This window comes from Salmo salar, chromosome 07, assembly GCF_965601325.2.
Source record: "Salmo salar chromosome 07, fSalSal1, whole genome shotgun sequence".
NCBI lineage: Eukaryota > Metazoa > Chordata > Actinopteri > Salmoniformes > Salmonidae > Salmo > Salmo salar.
Window position 1 is genome coordinate 14,749,256 of NC_138297.1, and position 19,923 is coordinate 14,769,178.

A 19,923-nucleotide genomic window follows, 5' to 3' on the forward strand; every position below is an offset into this window, starting at 1 on the left:
GTGGCAGTTTTGTGTGTGGTTTATTACCTTGGTTTTGGCGTTGACGCTAGCACCGTTCTGTAAGAGGAAGTTGACCATCTTGGCGTTTCCATAGTGACACGCTACAATCAGTGGAGTGTAGCCCAACTGGAGGAGAAAAATAAATCACAGTTAGTATCAAAACACATCTACTAGCATTATCAAAGATAAATAATAGTGCCTTATCATCATTCCAGTACAATGGTCATTCTATGCTCAAATGAAATGAATATAAGTTCTGTCCATACCTTAGTTTGCTGGTCCAGGTTGGCTCCATGTGTAGCCAGTATCTCACTGACAACCACCTTGTCCTCCTGGGCAGCAAGATGGAGGGAGGTGAGGCCACTCTGAAGGGACAATATGTTACAATATGTTACTCACCACATCTCTAAATCCATCAATCAATTAGCACACTGTATAGTGTAACTATAGACGGTAGATTGTCCATAGATACTGTATGTGGTTACATTAGGTTACATGGTTCCCCTAAATATTGAGGGAGTTTTGAGTGACAGGCGATCTTTACCACCAAAACAGGAAATTACACGTTGACAGGGGAGGAAATGTGAGATTGGGTATTTGGGTTTTGTGACCCGTTTCACTCATGCAGAGTGCAGATACACTCCACCAGGTGTTATCAGTGAGATAGTTTGCATTTGTCATCGGTACAGTATATATGACAAGGCAGACTGAGTCTGGTAAAGCAGTGATATATCTACATCCACTCAGGTCTGTCTGGGGTTCAGTGATAGAGCTGGATGAAGAATGAGCGGATTGGAAAACGGTTAAAGGAGGGAGGAATGAATTGGGAGTTTCTGCTTGAGACAAATCCCTGTGATAAATGGGGATAGAGCAGGTTGACTGACGGCCCTGCAGGCCTGATCTACATTTCTAAGACAATGTGTGTCTGGGCGGGACTATAAAGTGTGCGCTTGTGTGTGCGTGCATGTGTGTTTGTGTGCGTATGTGCGCACATGTGTTTGTGTGCATGTCCTGTATTCATATGCGTATGCATGTTTAGTATGTGCATGCCTATAAGCGTGTGTAGGTGCGTGCATGCGAGCAGGTGTGTGTCTCGCTTTCGCCTACAGACAGGGACAATTAAGTAGGATCGATGCGATACGCGTGGGCAGACATCCACAATCGTCACGGCAGTCTACCAACCTCCCACATCCCTCGCTGTGACTCATCCATCTACAGCACTGGGCACCAGCAATCTTACTGTTCCTAAAATAGCCATGAAACAGCTCTCCATCCCTCTTTTAACTTAATTCCTGCTACATTCTCGTAAGCCATGCAGAAGCTCTGTAATCACAACTGAGGACTTGTAACAACGCTAAATGTAATAACACTGGTAAATGTAATAACACTGGTAAATGTTATAACCCTGGTAAATGTAATAACACTGGTAAATGTAATAACACAGGTAAATGTTATAACACTGGTAAATGTAATAACCCTGGTAAATGTTATAACACTGGTAAATGTTATAACCATGGTAAATGTAATAACACTGGTAAATGTTATAACACTGGTAAATGTAATAGCACTGGTAAATGTAATAACACTGGTAAATGTTATAACACTGGTAAATGTAATAACACTGGTAAATGTTATAACACTGGTAAATGTAATAACACTGGTAAATGTTATAACACTGGTAAATGTAATAACACTGGTAAATGTAATAATCTTTTCTGTTTGTAATAACTTTCAGATGTTTTATGTACAACGGCAAGAAAAGGTATGTGAACCCTTTGGAATTACCTGGATTTCTGCATAAAATTTGATCTGATCTTCATCTTAGTCACAACAATAGACAAACAGTGTGCTTAAACTAATAACACACAAATTATTGTATCTTTCTTGACTATATTGAATACATCATTTAAAAATTCACACTGTAGGTTGGAAAAAGTATGTGAACACCTAGGCTAATAACTTTCCCAAAAGCTAATTGGAGTCACAAGTCAGCTAACCTGTCCAATCAATGAGATGAGATTGGAGATGTTGGTTAGAGCTGCCCTGCCCTATAAAAAATACTCACAAAATTAGAGTTTGCTATTCACAAAAAGCATTGCTTGATGTGAACCCTGCCTTGAACAAAAGAGATCTCAGAAGACCTAAGATTAAGAATTGTTGACTTGCATAAAGCTGGAAAGGGTTACAAAAGTATCTCTAAAAGCCTTTAAAGACAAATTGTCTAAAAATTGAGAAAGTTCAGCACTGTTGCTACTCTCCCTAGGAGTGGCCGTCCTGCAAAGATGACTGCCAGAGCACAGTGCAGAATGCTCAATGAGGTTAAGAAGAATCCTAGATTGTCAGCTAAAGACTTACAGAAATCTCTGGAACATGTTAACATCTCTGTTTATGAGTCTATAATGTGTAAAACACTAAACAAGAATGGTGCTCATGGGAGGACACCACGGAAGAAGCCACTGCTGTCCAAAAAAAACATTGCTGCACATCTGAAGTTTGCAAAAGAGCACCTGGATGTTCCACAGCACTACCAGCAAAATATTCTGTGGACAGATTAAACTTAAGTTGAGTTGTTTGGAAGGAAACCACAAGACCATGTGTGGAGAAAAAAAGGCACAGCACACCAACATCAAAACCTCATCCCAACTGTAAAGTATGGTGGAGGGAGCATCATGGTTTAGGGATGCTTTGCTGCCTCAGGACCTGGACAACTTGCTATCATCGACAGAAAAATGAATTCCCAAGATTATCAAGACATTTTGCAGAAGAATGCGACAACGACCCAAAACACAGAAGTAAATCAACAACAGAATGGCTTCAACAGAAGAAAATACGCCTTCTGGAGTGGCCCAGTCAGAGTCCTGACCTCAACCCGATTTAAAATCCTGTGGCATGACCTCGAGAGTGGTTCACACCAGACATCCTAAGAATATTGCTGAACTGAAACAGTTTTGTAAAGATGAATGGTCCAAAATTCCTCCTGACCGTTGTGCAGGTCTGATCTGCAACTACAGAAAACGTTTTGGTTGAGTTTATTGCTGTTTATTGCAGACTGTGTTTGTCAAATTGGTGTGACTTAGATGAAGATCAAATTTGATGACCAATTTATGCAGAAATCCAGGTAATTCCAAAGGGTTCTCATACTTTTTCTTGCCACTGTAATAACTTGCCGGTAAACGTAATAAAACGTTGAGCGGTAAACGGAATAACTTTTTCCGGTAAATGTAACACACACACATTCGGTCTTCAACGAGGTCCGGAGGGCCACACAGATTTTGTTTTACATTCGCATAAAATGTGCCTCTATCCATCGTTTTATCCATTGTTTTGGGAATTTCCAATGCTCCCTGAATGTCTAGCTTTGATTTCAGTGATTATTAGCAAGCTGGACACAGTCAAGAAACTGTATGAATGTAGGTCCTTTATCATTTCTCCGGTGGCATGCATTAAAACACGTATCTTTGTTGTGGTTTTCTTTTGCAAATAACTATGCATTAACTGACTTATTTTTGAATAATTTTCAACATACTGTATAACATCACATTAAGGTTTTGGACGTTCACTCTATTACAAGGAACAATTGCAGGTCTATTTTTCTCCAGAGAAGTAGCTTATTATTGTTGGCGCATACGCTAGCCTATCTTTTTTGTTGTTGTATTTTTTGTATTTTACCCCCTTTTTCTCCCCAATTTTGATCTGGTCTCATCGCTGCAACTTCCCAACGGGGTCAGGAGGCGAAAGTCGAGTCATGACCCCCCTATCCGCGCTTCTTAACACCCGCCCACTTTACCCGGAAGCCAGCCGCACCAACGTGTCGGAGGAAACACCTTTCACCTGACAACCGATGTCAGCCTGCAGGCGCCCGGCCCGCCACAAGGAGTCGCTAGAGTGTGATGAGCCAAAGCCCTTGCGGCTAGGACCACGGATTGTCTCGGGAGTGTGACTGTTTGAATCCCTGCTGTTTGTTGGTGTTTCCATCTGCCCTGTGACCTGCCCTGTCTGGAACTGCGAGGAGTAACAGTCTACATTCCTACCATGACAAAGACCAAAGCTGGTGGGAGTACCATTGAGGATAGTGGTGTCTCTCTATCACAGGTGAAGGATCTTTTAAACAAACAAAATAGTTCTATAAGCAGTTGTTACAAAAACATGAAAATAGTGTTGTGTCCAAATATTGGTGGAGTAATAAAATAATGGGCAATCTGACCAGACAGGTCCAGGACCTGAAGAACAGTTTGCAGTTCACCCAGGGTCAGCTTGATGGGTTTAAACAGGAGAACAGCAAGATGACAGCAATCTTTAAGTCATTGACAGAGGAAATCAGTTCTGTATGTGACTAAATGATAACAATGACGGAGAAATCAGAACAACATTGTTGTGGACGGAAATGCAGAATCTCCACATGAGACTTGGATGGAGTCCGAGGACAAAGTGAGGGAAATGATCTCTGAGAAACTGAAGATGAACCACAGGAAGATTGAGGTGGAGCTCGCCCACAGGACTGGAAAACCCCCACCGGCACAGGTGACAGGCCCAGGACCATGCCTCAGGACTACCTGGTATGATGACTCCTTGCTGTCCCCAGTCCACCTGGCCGTGCTGCTGCTCCAGTTTAAACTGTTCTGCCTGCGGCTATGGAACCCTGACCTGTTCACCGGACGTGCTTGTTGCACCCTCGACAACTACTATGATTATTATTATTTGACCATGCTGGTCATTTATGAACATTTTAACATCTTGACCATGTTCTGTTATAATATCCACCCTGCACAGCCAGAAGAGGACTGGCCACCCCTCATAGCCTGGTTCCTCTCTAGGTTTCTTCCTAGGTTTTTGGCCTTTCTAGGGAGTTTTTCCTAGGGAGTTTTTCCTAGCCACCGTGCTTCTATCACATGCTTTGCTTGCTGTTTGGGGTTTTAGGCTGGGTTTCTGTACAGCACTTTGAGAATATCAGCTGATGTACTAAGGGCTATATAAAAATAAATTTGATTTGATTTGATTTGAATGGTAGACAAGTTCCTGAGGTTATAGGACAAGGTAGCTGTTCTGGAAAGAGCTAAGAACTTGAGAGGAATGTACCGAAACGAGGACTATCCTGAAGCTGTGCACCAGAAGATGAAAGAGCTTATCACAGCCATGAAAGCTGCCAGAGCGCATGGGGACATGGTGCGTAGGGACATCTGTTATAACAGGCTCAATGTTCACCCTCCTGGTAGGGATGAGTGAGGGATGAGTGAGCCAAGCCTGTGGGTTCGTAGCTTCAACCCCACAGCACACACACACACCAACTGATTGCTGAATGTTTTATTTTCTCTTGTTTTCCATATTATGTCTATCTCTGATAAGCTATCAAGGAAAGGGCTACAAAAGCCCATATTAATATACCGTATGTAGCCTCAGAAATGAGGTTCATGAAATCAGTAACTTGCTGAGATCAGATAACTTTCATATATTTGCCATTTCTGAGACTCACTTAGGTAATTCCTTTGATGACACAGTATTAGCAATACAAGGATATAACATACAGTTGAAGTCGGAAGTTTACATACACTTAGGTTGGAGTCATTAAGTCGGTTAGGACATCTACTTTATGCATGACACAAGTAATTTTTCCAACAATTGTTTACAGACAGATTATTTAACTTATAATTCACTGTAAGCACCAGCTGTCAGAGCAGTTCACAGATTTTCACCTGTACATAGCCCATCTGTAAATAGCCCATCCAACTACCTCATCCCCATACTGTATTTATTTATTTATTTTTCTCCTTTGCACCCCAGTATCTCTACTTGCACATTCATCTTCTGCACATCTATCAATCAATCCAGTGTTTAATTGCTATTTCGTAATTACCTCGCCACTATGGCCTATTTTATTGCCTTACCTCCCTTAACTTACCTCATTTACACACACTGTGTATATACTATTTTTCTACTTTATTATTGACTGTAAGTTTGTTTATTCCATGTGTAACTCTATGTTGTTGTATGTGTCATACTGCTTTGCTTTATCTTGGCCAGGTCGCAGTTGTAAATGAGAACTTGTTCTCAACTGGCCTACCTGGTTTAACCTGTTGGGGCTAGGGGGCAGTATTTTCACGGCTGGATAAAAAAACGTACCCGATTTAATCTGGTTACTAATCCTACCCAGTAACTAGAATATGCATATACTTATTATATATGGATAGAAAACACCCTAAAGTTTCTAAAACTGTTTGAATGGTGTCTGTGAGTATAACAGAACTCATTTGGCAGGCAAAACCCTGAGACATTTTCTGACAGGAAGTGGATACCTGATGTGTTGAATTACCTTTAAGCCTATGCCATTGAAACACACAGGGGTTGATTAATGTTTTGGCACTTCCTATTGCTTCCACTAGATGTCACCAGCCTTTACAAAGTGTTTTGAGTCTTTTACTGTGAGATCTGACCGAACAATAGCCATGGAACGGTGATGGCCGATTAGACTCTGGCGCGCGAGTTCATGTTGGGTACCCTCGTTCCAATACGTTATAAAAGAGAATGCATTCGTCCACCTTGAATATTATTCATGTTCTGGTTAAAAAAGGCACTAATGATTTATGCTATACAACGTTTGACATGTTTGAACGAACGTAAATATATTTTTTCCCCTCGTTCATGACGAGAAGTCCGGCTGGCTTAGATCATGTGCTAACAACACGGAGCTTTTTGGATATAAATGATGAGCTTTTTTGAACAAAACTACATTCGTTATGGACCTGGGATTCCTGGAAGTGACATCTGATGAAGAGAATCAAAGGTAATGGATTATTTACATAGTATTTTCGATTTTAGATCTCTCCAACATGGCCGTTTGCTATACAGACAAAGCATATTTTTCTGGGCGCAGTGCTCAGATTATTGCAAAGTGTGATTTCCCAGTAAGGTTATTTTTAAATCTGGCAAGTTGATTGCGTTCAAGAGATGTAAATCTATAATTCTTTAAATTACAATATAATATTTTACCAATGTTTTCTAATTTTAATTATTTAATTTGTGGTGCTGACTTGACTGCCGGTTATTGGAGGGAAACGATTTCCTCAACATCAATGCCATAGTAAAACGCTGTTTTTGGATATAAATATGAACTTGATAGAACTAAAAATGCATGCATTGTCTAACATAATGTCCTAGGAGTGTCATCTGATGGAGATTGTAAAAGGTTAGTGCATCATTTTAGCTGGTTTTATGGTTTTGGTGACCCTGTCTTTGACTTGACAAAACATTACACACAACTCTTGTAAATGTACTGTCCTAACATACTCTAAATTTATGCTTTCGCCGTAAAACCTTTTTGAAATCGTAAAACGTGGTTAGATTAAGGAGATGTTTATCTTTCAAAGGGTGTAAAATAGTTGTATGTTTGAAAAATTTGAATTTTGACATTTATTTGGATTCAAATTTGCCGCTCTTGAAATGCACCTGCTGTTGATGGAGTGCACCACGGGTGGCACGCTAGCGTCCCACCTAGCCCATAGAGGTTAATAAACATGCACCTGTAAAGAAACTGATAGAACTGTTAAGGCGCCATGGATTGATGAGGAATTGAAAGATTTAGTTTGACCAAATATAATGCTATTTCTCTGTGAAGAAATTAACAACAGACTTTCAGCATGCTTATAGAGAAGGGCACTCAACATGTTGAGTTGAAAGAACTTGATAAGAAGATTGTACTGTTAGATTTCAGTGTAGCCTTTGATATTATTGATGATAACTTGTTGTTGAAAAAACTTATGATGCGATATGGCTTTTCAACCTCTGCCATATCATGGATTGAGAGCTATCTATCTAATATAAAACACAGGGTTTTCATTAATGGAACCTTCTCTGATGTTAAACATGTAAAGTGTGGTGTACATCAGGGCAGCTCTATTGGCCCTCTACTCTTTTCTATTATTACCAATGACCTGCCACTGGCATTAAACAAAGCCTGAGTGTCCATGTATGCTGATGATTCAACCCTATATGCATCAGCAACCAAAGCTAGTGAAATCACTGCAACCCTAACTAAAGAGTTGCAGTCAGTTTATGAATACGTGGCCAGTAATAAACTGGTCCTAAACATTTCTAAAACTAAAAGCATTGTATTTGGTACAAATCATTCCCTAAGTTCTAAACCTCAGCTGAATCTGGTAATGAATATAGCGGCTGTTGAACAAGTGGAGGAGATTAAATCACTTGGTGTTACCTTAGATTGTAAACTGTCATGGTCAAATCATATTGATTCAATGGTTGTAAAGATGGAGAGAGGACTGTCTGTGATAAAGAGATGCTCTGCTTTTTTGACACCACACTCCACAAAGCAAGTCCTGCAGGCTCTACTTTTATCTTACCTTGATTATTGTCCAGTCATATGGTCAAGTGCTACAAAGAAGGACCTAGTTAAGCTGCAACTGGCCCAGAACAGAGTGCCACGTCTTGCTCTTCATTGTAATCAGAGGGCTAATATCAATACTATGCATGCCAGTCTCTCTTGGCTAAGTTGAGGAAAGACTGACTGCATCGCTTCTTGTTTTAATAAGAAACAATGTGTTGTAATTTCCAAATTGTTTGCATAGTCAACTTCTGTACAGCACTGACACAGACACTTACCCCACCAGACATGCCACTAGAGGTCTTTTCACAGTTCCCCAGGTCCAGAACAAATTCAAGGAAATGTACAGTATTACACAGAGCCATGACTGCATAGAATTCCCTTTCATCTCATATACAGCAAGTGAACAACAAACCTGGTTTCAAAAAACAAATAAAGCAACACCTCAAGGCTCAATGCCGTGACCTACTTTTTGTGTGTATGTACTGACATGTATGTGTCACTGATAGATGCGCGCACACACACACACACACACACACACACTACATGTAAATATTGTTAATGTGTGTAAATTGTAGTCTTTTGTCTGTAATGTCTTTTTCGATATATGTCAGACCCCAGGTGACCATGGCACAACGTCCCAAGAACGTCATAAAAACGTCCTCAGGGACGTCCCCAGGATAAACTGGGAACTAGACAATACCTTCAGGGGACCATGACGCAACGTCCCAAGAACGTCCTAAAAACATCTTCGGGGACGCCCCTGGGACAAACTGGGAACTACAAAAAGGTCCCCCAGAGAACATTCCCTTGGGACCATCATGCAACATCATAAGGACTAGTAAAATGACTATTTCATCTCAATATACATGTACTCTGTTTTCTGCTGTTTATAATGTATGGATTCCTAAATTATTTGTTGATATACAGTACCACTAAAAAGTTTGGACACACCTACTCATTCCTGGGGTTTTCTTTATTTTTACTATTTTCTACATTGTAGAATAATAGTGAAGATATCAAAACTATGAAATAACAAATATGGAATCATGTAGTAACCAAAAAAGTGTTAACCTGTTAGGGCTAGGGGGCAGTATTGACACGGCCGGATAAAAAACGTACCCGATTTAATCTGGTTACTACTCCTGCCCAGTAACTAGAATATGCATATAATTATTGGCTTTGGATAGAAAACACCCTAAAGTTTCTAAAACTGTTTGAATGGTGTCTGTGAGTATAACAGAACTCATATGGCAGGCCAAAACCTGAGAAGATTTCAAGCAGGAAGTGGCCTGTCTGAGAAGTAGTGTTTCATCTTGGCTCTTTTTATTGAAGACTCAGGATCTGTGCAATAACGTGACACTTCCTACGGCTTCCATAGGGTCTCAGAGCCCGGGAAAAAACTGAACGATATCGAGGCAGGCTCTGGCTGAAACACTTTATCGCTTTTGGCAAGTGGCCACTCAGAGTACTATGGGCTTAGGCGCGTGCCCGCTTCGACCGAATGCTTTCTTTTCCTTTGTCTGTTTAGCTAAAAGCAGATTCCCGGTCGGAATATTATCGCTTTTTTATGAGAAAAATGGCATAAAAATTGATTTTAAACAGCGGTTGACATGCTTCGAAGTACGGTAATGGAATATTTAGAATTTTTTTGTCACGAATTGCGCTATGCTCGCCACCCTTATTTACCCTTTAGGATAGTGTCTAGAACGCACGAACAAAACGCCGCTGTTTGGATATAACGATGGATTATTTTGGACCAAACCAACATTTGTTATTGAAGTAGAAGTCCTGGGAGTGCATTCTGACGAAGACAACAAAGGTAATAACATTTTTCTTATAGTAAATCTGACTATGATGAGTGCCAAACTTGCTGGGTGTCTAAATAGCTAGCCCTGTGATGCCGGGCTATCTACTGAGAATATTGCAAAATGTGCTTTCACCGAAAAGCTATTTTAAAATCGGACATATCGAGTGCATAGAGGAGTTCTGTATCTATAATTCTTAAAATAATTGTTATGCTTTTTGTGAACGTTTATCGTGAGTAATTTAGTAAATTCACCAGCAGTGTTCGGTGGGAATGCTAGTCACATGCTAGTCACATGCTAATGTAAAAAGCTGGTTTTTGATATAAATATGAACTTGATTGAACAAAACATGCATGTATTGTATAACATAATGTCCTAGGGTTGTCATCTGATGAAGATCATCAAAGGTTAGTGCTACATTTAGCTGTGGTTTGGGTTTATGTGACATTATATGCTAGCTTGAAAAATGGGTGTCTGATTATTTCTGGCTGGGTACTCTGCTGACATAATCTAATGTTTTGCTTTCGTTGTAAAGCCTTTTTGAAATCGGACAGTGTGGTTAGATTAACGAGAGTCTTATCTTTAAAATGGTGTAAAATAGTCATATTTTTTTTAAATTGAAGTAATAACATATCTAAGGTATTTGAATAACGCGCCACAGGATTCAACTGGCTGTTCAGGTGCTATCAACTACTGCCTTTCAGGTGCTATCCCCTACTGCCTTTCAGGTGCTATCAACTACTGCCTTTCAGGTGCTATCAACTACTGCCTTTCAGGTGCTATCCCCTACTGCCTTTCAGGTGCTATCCCCTACTGCCTTTCAGGTGCTATCCCCTACTTCCTTGGTGGCTATGAGTAAGGCACTTTGCCCCTTAACTGCCACAAGGGAAAGGCTAACACTATTCTGCTCCAAGCCTGTTCTGTGTTTTGTGTGTCATAGGTTTGGGTAAGATGACAACAAAAATACATGTTTCCATTGTACAATATACTTTTATTTTGAAATAAAAATGTTGCCTGAAGATGTGTGTGTGTTATTTTGTCACCTGCCTATGTGTTCCTGTGTGTGTGCATGTGTGTGTTTGTAATACAGGTTGAGTCTGTATTTGTGGGTATATACCAGTATGTGTCTTTTTGCAACAACAAAGGGAATATTCATATGCATTGATAACACCCCTTATGAAATAATTCATAACCCCTTCATGAATTTTCCATTATCGTTCATCATAACCTTCATACCACATTAAACATCAATCATATGTAATCTTCAAAACAAAAGAGTATTATAAGTTATTTTATAATCAAACTATCTGGTTGGATTGCGCTGGAGGGTAGTTAGTGACTGCGTTAGTTCTGTGCAGCACAAGACTTTGATAGCCTCTGCTGAGCTGAAGCCAAGGTGTCAGCTTGTGGAGCTAATGCCAGTCTTCAGGTTTCAGGCAAGGTTACTCAACATATTCATTTAACTCCAATCGCCCTGGTGCCATCCAGACCTACCATCCAGATATGAAATTGTACAAAATACTTTAAGCGTTTGGCTTGAGCCTGCCTGGAGTGCCAGGCAGATGGGTTTTGCACTTTTGGGACTATTCCATGTTCATCAAAAATAAGGAAATAACAAAAGAATACATTGATTTTGGCTATTACAGGAACGGTTGAAGCTATTATGTTATTCATCAAAATGTAATAATAACTTTGATTAATAATAATCAAGTAGTGTGTGTGTGTGTGTGTGTGTGTGTGTGTGTGTGTGTGTGTGTACACAACTGTGCATGTGTGTACATTTCAATGTGTGCTTGTGAGTGTGTCTATGTATGAGTATTCCTGGATGATGTGCATGAGTTTGTTTGTGTTGTAACTGGCTGTGGGTGCTGGTATGTGCATCCAATTAGCACATAATAACGTTGATTTTGTTATGTTATAACATGATTGGTTGAAGTTACTACATTATTCATAAAAAAAGTTGTTATTCACTAGTTAATGAAATAACTTATTACATTTAGCGGAAAAAGCTATTATGTTTACCTTAAAAACATTTATACATTTACCAGCAAGTTATTACATTTACATTATTACAAATACAAAAGTTATTACAAATACAAAAGTTATTACATTTACTGGTGTTATTACATTTACCGTTGTTACAGGGCTGGATACTAACTTGAGATATGTGTGTGTAACTCGCATTTTCTGAGAAAATATCACAACGATATGGACAAGTCTTTTAGAGTGAAAGCTAACCCCACCTGTTAGGATTCGCCCTTACTGCCAGCGTAACTATATTCACAAAAAAGCCTAAAAAGGGAGATCTGAAAGGAGAGAACACCGGTGGAAAGAAAGACTGACATCAGAGGCCCTGTTCATTTGAACCCCTCAGAAGCAGTGAGACTTCACGTCTCAGAGAAGAGTGTCGGTCAGTATCTGTGAACAGAGTACGAAGGCCTATGTACAATTTGAACTTTTCAGTTTGGTTTTAATGTGTGAGTCGTTGAGGAGTGGGTTCAAATCCCGACCCACGGCCGCGTTACATAAGCAGTTTAAAACCAAGAGGGATGGGAAGATGTAGCCCTACCTTGGTGGGGACGTTGACTTGAGTCCCCTTCTCGATGAGCAGGGCGACCATGTCAGCGTGCCCCTCCTGTGAGGCCAGGTGTAGAGGGGTGACCCCCTGCTTGGTCAGGATGTTGGTCTCGGCCCCGTACTGCAGCAGCACCACCGCTATGTCCATCTGGTTCTTCTTCGCCGCAATGTGGAGTGGGGTGTAGCCGTTCTGGAGGGAGGGAGAGAGAGTGTGTGAGAGAGAAAGCAAAATTCAGCCATACAGATACCTTTAGAGATGTAGTCACTCACTCACTCACTCACTCACTCACTCACTCACTCACTCACTCACTCACTCACTCACTCACTCACTCACTCACTCACTCACTCACTCACTCACTCACTCACTCACTCACTCACTCACTCACTCACTCACTCACACAAACGCATACACACCACATACACAAATGTACACACACACACACACACACCACATACTCACACACACAAATGCATACACACCACATACACAAACACACACACACACACACACACACACACACACACACACACACACACACACACACACACACACACACACACACACACACACACACACACACACACACACACACACACACACACACACACACACAGCTTCAATACCACATTGACTGTCCACCCCTAGGCTGACCGACGTCTCTCCTCCCACCTGTTTGGGGAGAGTGCCAGAGTGGCCTCATGGAGGTCTCACCTTGGCCGTGGTGTGGGGGGAGGCCCCTTTGTCCAAAAGCAGGAGCGCCACCTTCTGGTTATCATAATGTGCTGCGACATGGAGAGGTGTGAGGCCATTCTGCAAGGATGACGAGGTGAGTGCAGATTGGATTAAACCAGGCTGGTTAGCGGAGCAAGCAGCCATTAAGAACACTGGTCAACATACACAACACATGATAAATAAGCTGAGTTATAGGGGCACTATTACAGCTTGTTACGGAAAATGAGGCTTATATTAAAGAGCAAGCAGCAGGAGGATCGCTGGGCGGGTCCTTATTCAAAAAGAATAAGAAGAAAAAAATGATATCTGTTATCTGTCTTTCCTAAAAGTAGAGGAATAAACAGCAGTTAATCAAACTAAAAGTTGATTTAATCAAACTATGCTTACCGGTAGTCTTGCTGACAACATAGCCTCAACCAGAAATAACAACAGACTTTTAAAATATCTAGCCAGATAATTTCTCATCAGATAATTCCTCATCAGTCTATTCCTCATCAGACTATTCCTCATCAGACTATTCCTCATCAGACTATTCCTCATCAGACTATTCCTCATCAGTCTATTCCTCATCAGACTATTCCTCATCAGACTATTCCTCATCAGACTATTCCTCATCATACTATTCCTCATCATACTATTCCTCATCAGACTATTCCTAATCAAATAATTCCTCATCAGACTATTCCTCATCAGACTATTCCTCATCAGACTATTCCTCATCAAATAATTCCTCATCAGACTATTCCTCATCAGACTATTCCTCATCAGACCATTCCTCATCAGACTATTCCTCATCAGACTATTCCTCATCATACTATTCCTCATCAGACCATTTCTCGTCATTTAAAACAGGTCAGAGCATTGTCTGATATTGTGAAAATATGACACACCTTGTGAGAAATAGACTTTTCTACTGTGTAGTTATTTCTCCCTCTAACACAAAACTATACAATGATTAAGAGTTTGAGTTTTATGGTAATGACGCTTACCTTCCCAGCAGAATCAGGGGGAGCTGTTTTCTTCAGGAGAAGTTTGACAACATCCAGGCTTCCGTACTTGGATGCCACATGCAGGGGAGTGAATCCTTTCTGTATGGAGACAACATACAGACGACCATTTAATAATGACTGAAACAAACACTATCTATATCTTCATCAATGTGCATAAGGCTCATGGAAAACACTGAGTGTACAAAACATTAGGAACAGCTTCCTTGTATTGAGTTGCACCACCTTTTGCCCTCAGAACAGCCTCAATTCGTTGGGACATGGACTCTGCAAGGTGTTGAAAGCGTTCCACAGGGATGCTGGACCATGTTGACTCCAATGCTTCCCACAATTGTGTCAAGTTGGCTGGATGTCCTTTGGGTGGTGGACCATTCTTGATACACATGGGAAACTGTTGAGCGTGAAAAAACCCAGCAGCGCTGCAGTTCTTGACACAAACTGGTGCGCCTGGCACCTACTACCATACCCTGTTTAAAGGCACTTCAATCTTTAGTCTTGCCCATTCACCCTCTGAATGGCACACATACACAATCCATGTCTCAAGTGTCTCAAAGCTTAAAAATCCTTCTTTAACCTGTCTCCTCCCCTTCATCTACACTGATTGAAGTGGATTTAACAAGTGACATCAATGAGGGATCGTAGCTTTCACCTGGATTCACCTGATCAGCCTATGCCATGGAAAGAGCACGTGTTATTAATGTTTTGTACACAGTATAGATTACTTCAATAAAAAGGGTTGTAATATTTGGTCATTTGTTAAAGCTGCAGTATTGGAATATTGAAAGACTGCCTTTAAAATGTAATTTATATTGTGTATATTTAAAAGTAATTATTTCATAACAGCGTCATTTCCAAAAGGATCAGAAATTCACAGCCAACTAATGATGTATGTGAACCAAACATATTGTGCATCTTGTTAAATTGGATTAACAAGAAATCTCTGTGCACACACATTGCTTATGCAATCATAGGTAATACCCCAAAATCAAATTTACAGAGTAAAACCTGATCAGTAGCATAATAACAACGCAGCCACCAGGTGGTGCTCTTTAGCCATTGTCACATTAGGCTGTTGTGATAGGACGATGGTGTTGCTCCCATGTCACATGTCTCCCGTGTTTACGACCCAGCCCATGAAGGGAGGGAATCCTTTTGTCTGTGTAACGCTGGTTTATTTCTGATGTAATACACATCCGAGTAGAAACAATGTGTAGATAAGAAGAGAATGAGAGGCACTAATGGTGGTGTTGTGAAAAACAGAAGATAAAGATTAGAATCTATAGGGTGTAAAACGTCACCTATCTAACAGATCAAACACAGGCGATTAGGGCAGAGGCAGAGAGGAGCACGACTAGGAAGATGTTGTTCAACGGGCATACCACTGTCCCTGTCCTGTTGTTGATGCTAACAATGCCACACCTGTTATCCCCATTAGACAAGGAGAAGAGGGGGAAGGGAGGAGAGAGAGATAGATAGAGAGAGAGAAAAGAGAGAGAGAGAGAGAGAGAGAGAGACAAGAAGAGGGGGAGAGAGAAGAAGAAGGGAGAGAGAGAGAGAGAGAGAGAGAGAGAGAGAGAGAGAGAGAGATGGGTGAATTTTACTGCATCATAAACTCAGAGCACATGAATAAATTAGCACTGATATATCGTTGTGTCCACGGATGTTGAATATCCTTCAGTGACAGAAGTGGACATCTACTTGCTAAATTCAGGAGAAGAAGCCAGGGGTTCTCCAAAGCATCATAAATCTTGAATTGATTAAACCAGGTCACACTGACAGTGGCCCATTGTCTGTGCCTGTAAAAGAGGCCATACAGCGAATCAAGATATATTTATGATATAATCCACACAGAAAGAAGGGGATGGATTCCATCCATAAAAAAAATCCCCATAAAAACCACACCAATATGCACAGGTGTGTGTACCGTGTATGTGTGCTTGAGCTTAGGCAAAGAAATGTAGGTATGTGTGTGTGTGTGTGTGTGTAGGTGTGTGCGAGTGTGAGTGTGTAGGTGTGTGTGAGTGCATGTGTAGGTATGTGTGAGTGTGTGTGAGTGCGTGTATTATCTCTACCCACCTTAGTAGCCAGCGAGTGTGAGGCGCCCGCCTCCAGCAGTACTGAAGCCACGTCCACCTGTCCCTCCCTGGCTGAGATGTGGAGAGGTGTGTATCCGTTAGTCGTGGAGGCGTCAGGGTGGGCCATATGCTGCAGTAGCAACTGGACTATCTCAGTCTTCCCCAGACGAGACGCGATGTGGAGGGGTGTCTGGTCCTCCTTGCGGGGGCAGAGACATGGAGGTTATAGGGGGTAGAATATGTATTTTATTATAGATGTCCACAGAGAGATTGAGGCTATGAGTGATATCACTTTTACAGTACTTGAAGTTTAATGAGAGTAGTAATGCTTTATTTTACAGCCCCGCTTTCCTGAAGTTACTGTATGTGGTGATAATGGGTTTCTTGGAGAAAAGTAGAGTAGAGTATACAGTAGCGTAGAGTAGAGTATACAGTAGAGTAGAGTAGAGTAGGGGGTAGAGTAGAGTAGAGTAGAGTAGAGTAGAGTAGAGTATACAGTAGAGTAGAGTAGAGTATACAGTGGAGTATAGAGTAGAGTATACAGTAGAGTAGAGTATAGAGTAGAGTAGAATATAGAGTAGAGTATACAGTAGAGTAGAGTAGAGTATACAGTGGAGTATAGAGTAGAGTATACAGTAGAGTAGAGTATAGAGTAGAGTAGAATACAGAGTAGAGTATAGAGTAGAGTATACAGTAGAGTAGAGTATAGAGTAGAGTAGAATATAGAGTAGAGTATACAGTAGAGTATAGAGTAGAGTATACAGTAGAGTATACCAGTGGAGTATAGAGTAGAGTAGGCAGTATTACAGTAGAGTATACAGTAGAGTATACAGTGGAGTATAGAGTAGAGTAGAGTAGAGTAGAGTATACAGTGGAGTATAGAGTAGAGTAGAGTATACAGTGGAGTATAGAGTAGAGTAGAGTATACAGTAGAGTAGAGTAGAGTAGAGTAGAGTAAAGTATACAGTGGAGTAGAGTAGAGTAGAGTATACAGTAGAGTATATAGTAGAGTAGAGTAGAGTAGAGTATACAGTAGAGTAGAGTATACAGTAGAGTATACAGTAGAGTAGAGTAGAGTATACAGTAGAGTATACAGTAGAGTATACAGTAGAGTAGAGTAGAGTATACAGTAGAGTATAGAGTAGAGTAGAGTATACAGTAGAGTATAGAGTAGAGTAGAGTATACAGTAGAGTATACAGTAGAGTAGAGTAGAGTATACAGTAGAGTATACAGTGGAGTATAGAGTAGAGTAGAGTATACAGTAGAGTATATAGTAGAGTATACAGTAGAGTATACAGTGGAGTATAGAGTAGAGTAGAGTATACAGTAGAGTATACAGTAGAGTAGAGTAGAGTATACAGTAGAGTAGAATATAGAGTAGAGTAGAGTAGAGTAGAGTATAGCGTAGAGTATACATTAGAGTATAGAGTAGAGTAGAGTATCCAGTACAGTAGAATATAGAGTAGAGTAGAGGATAGAGTAGAGGGTAGAGTATAGAGTAGAGTAGAGTATAGGGTAGAGTATAGCGTATAGAGTAGAGTAGATTGTGGAGTAGAGTATAGAGTATAGACTATAGTATAGCGTAGAGTATAGAGTGGAGTATAGGGTAGAGTATAGAGTAGAGTATAGGGTAGAGTAGAGCATAGAGTATAGGGTAGAGTATAGCGTATAGAGTAGAGTATAGAGTAGAGTAGATTGTGGAGTAGAGTATAGAGTATAGACTATAGTATAGCGTAGAGTATAGAGTGGAGTATAGGGTAGAGTATAAAGTAGAGTATAGAGTAGAGTATAGAGCAGAGTGGAGAGTAGAGTAGAGTAGAACTAAGTGGGAGGGGAATGGTGAGTACTAGTACTAAGTGGGAGTGAAGTGGTGAGTTGTGTGTATTGTGTTACCCTGGCTCTAGCGTCCACCATGGCTCCGTTCCTCAGCAGACAGCGCACCACCTCCACTTGTCCTGCCCTGGACGCCATGTGTAGAGCCGTCTCCCCGCGCTGCACACAACATACACCTGAATCAGGAGAAGCATACATGTGCACAGACGCACGCACACACACACAGACGCACATACACCCACAGACACAGACACAAAAACACACGTACAGGTACACACTCACACCCACTGGCCTGACGTTAACCCCCATCACTCACAATGTTGCTAACGTCAGGGGAGGCTCCGTTCTGTAGCAGCAGCAGAACGATGTTGAGGTGACCCATGAAGGCTGCTACGTGAACGGGAGTCAGGCCAGACTGGAGGGAGGGAGAGAGGGAGACAGAGAGAGAGGGAGGGAGACAGAGAGAGAGAGGGAGGGAGAAAGAGAGAGAGAGGGAGGGAGAAAGAGAGAGAGAGAGAGAGAGAGGGAGGGAGACAGAGAGAGAGAGGGAGGGAGACAGAGAGAGAGAGAGAGAGAGAGGGAGAAATAGAGAGAGGGAGGGAGGGAGACAGAGAGAGAGAGGGAGGGAGACAGAGAGAGAGAGGGAGACAGAGGGAGAGGGAGAGAGAGAGAGGGAGGGAGAAAGAGAGAGAGAGAGAGAGAGAGAGGGAGGGAGCCAGAGAGAGAGAGAGGGAGGGAGACAGAGAGAGAGAGAGAGAGAGAGGGAGAAAGAGAGAGAGAGAGAGAGAGAGGGAGGGAGAGAGAGAGAGAGAGAGAGAGAGAGAGAGAGAGAGAGAGAGAGAGAGAGAGAGGGAGGGAGGGAGACAGAGAGAGAGAGAGAGGGAGGGAGACAGAGAGAGAGAGAGAGGGAGGGAGACAGACAGAGAGAGAGAGAGAGAGAGAGAGAGAGAGAGAGAGAGAGAGAGAGAGAGAGAGAGAGAGAGGGAGGGAGACAGAGAGAGAGAGAGACAGAGAGAGAGAGAGAGACAGAGAGAGAGAGAGAGACAGAGAGACAGAGAGACAGAGAGAGAGAGAGAGAGAGAGAGAGAGAGAGAGAGAGAGAGAGAGAGAGAGGGGGTTTTCATCATTACCAAGTATTATTACCATTCATGCATGTGAAGCCAGTTCTGGTCAAAACACAAGTCACTGGAACTCCACATCAACAGGACTCCGCGTCAACAGGACTCCACGTCAACAGGACTCCACGTCAACAGGACTCCACGTCAACAGGACTCCACGTCAACAGGACTCCACGTCAACAGGACTCCACGTCAATAGGACTCCACATCAACAGGACTCCACATCAACAGGACTCCACATCAACAGGACTCCACGTCAATAGGACTTGACATCAACAGGACTCCACGTCAACAGGACTCCACGTCAACAGGACTCCACGTCAACAGGACTCCACGTCAACAGGACTCCACGTCAACAGGACTCCACGTGAACAGGACTCCACATCAACAGGACTCCACATCAACAGGACTCCACAACAACAGGACTCCACGTCAACAG

General features: G+C 41.7%; 1 protein-coding gene across 23 annotated transcripts in view; it reads right to left on the minus strand.

Annotated features, from left to right (window-relative positions):
• ank2b (ankyrin 2b, neuronal) overlaps positions 1–19,923 on the minus strand; it is a 328,402-nt gene that overhangs the window by 58,522 nt on the left and 249,957 nt on the right. For all 23 annotated transcript variants that reach the window (XR_014392867.1, XR_014392870.1, XR_014392869.1 and 20 more), the window contains 8 exons: positions 18,683–18,781; positions 18,427–18,525; positions 16,534–16,731; positions 14,440–14,538; positions 13,430–13,528; positions 12,710–12,907; positions 267–365; positions 28–126 (listed from right to left, as the gene is read on the minus strand). Coding sequence is in view for 18 of the 23 variants with exons in the window: in XM_082977374.1 (XP_082833500.1) it covers positions 28–126; positions 267–365; positions 12,710–12,907; positions 13,430–13,528; positions 14,440–14,538; positions 16,534–16,731; positions 18,427–18,525; positions 18,683–18,781 (990 nt within the window). In the remaining 5 variants the exon portion in view is untranslated. The remainder of the gene's footprint in view (positions 1–27; positions 127–266; positions 366–12,709; positions 12,908–13,429; positions 13,529–14,439; positions 14,539–16,533; positions 16,732–18,426; positions 18,526–18,682; positions 18,782–19,923) is intronic.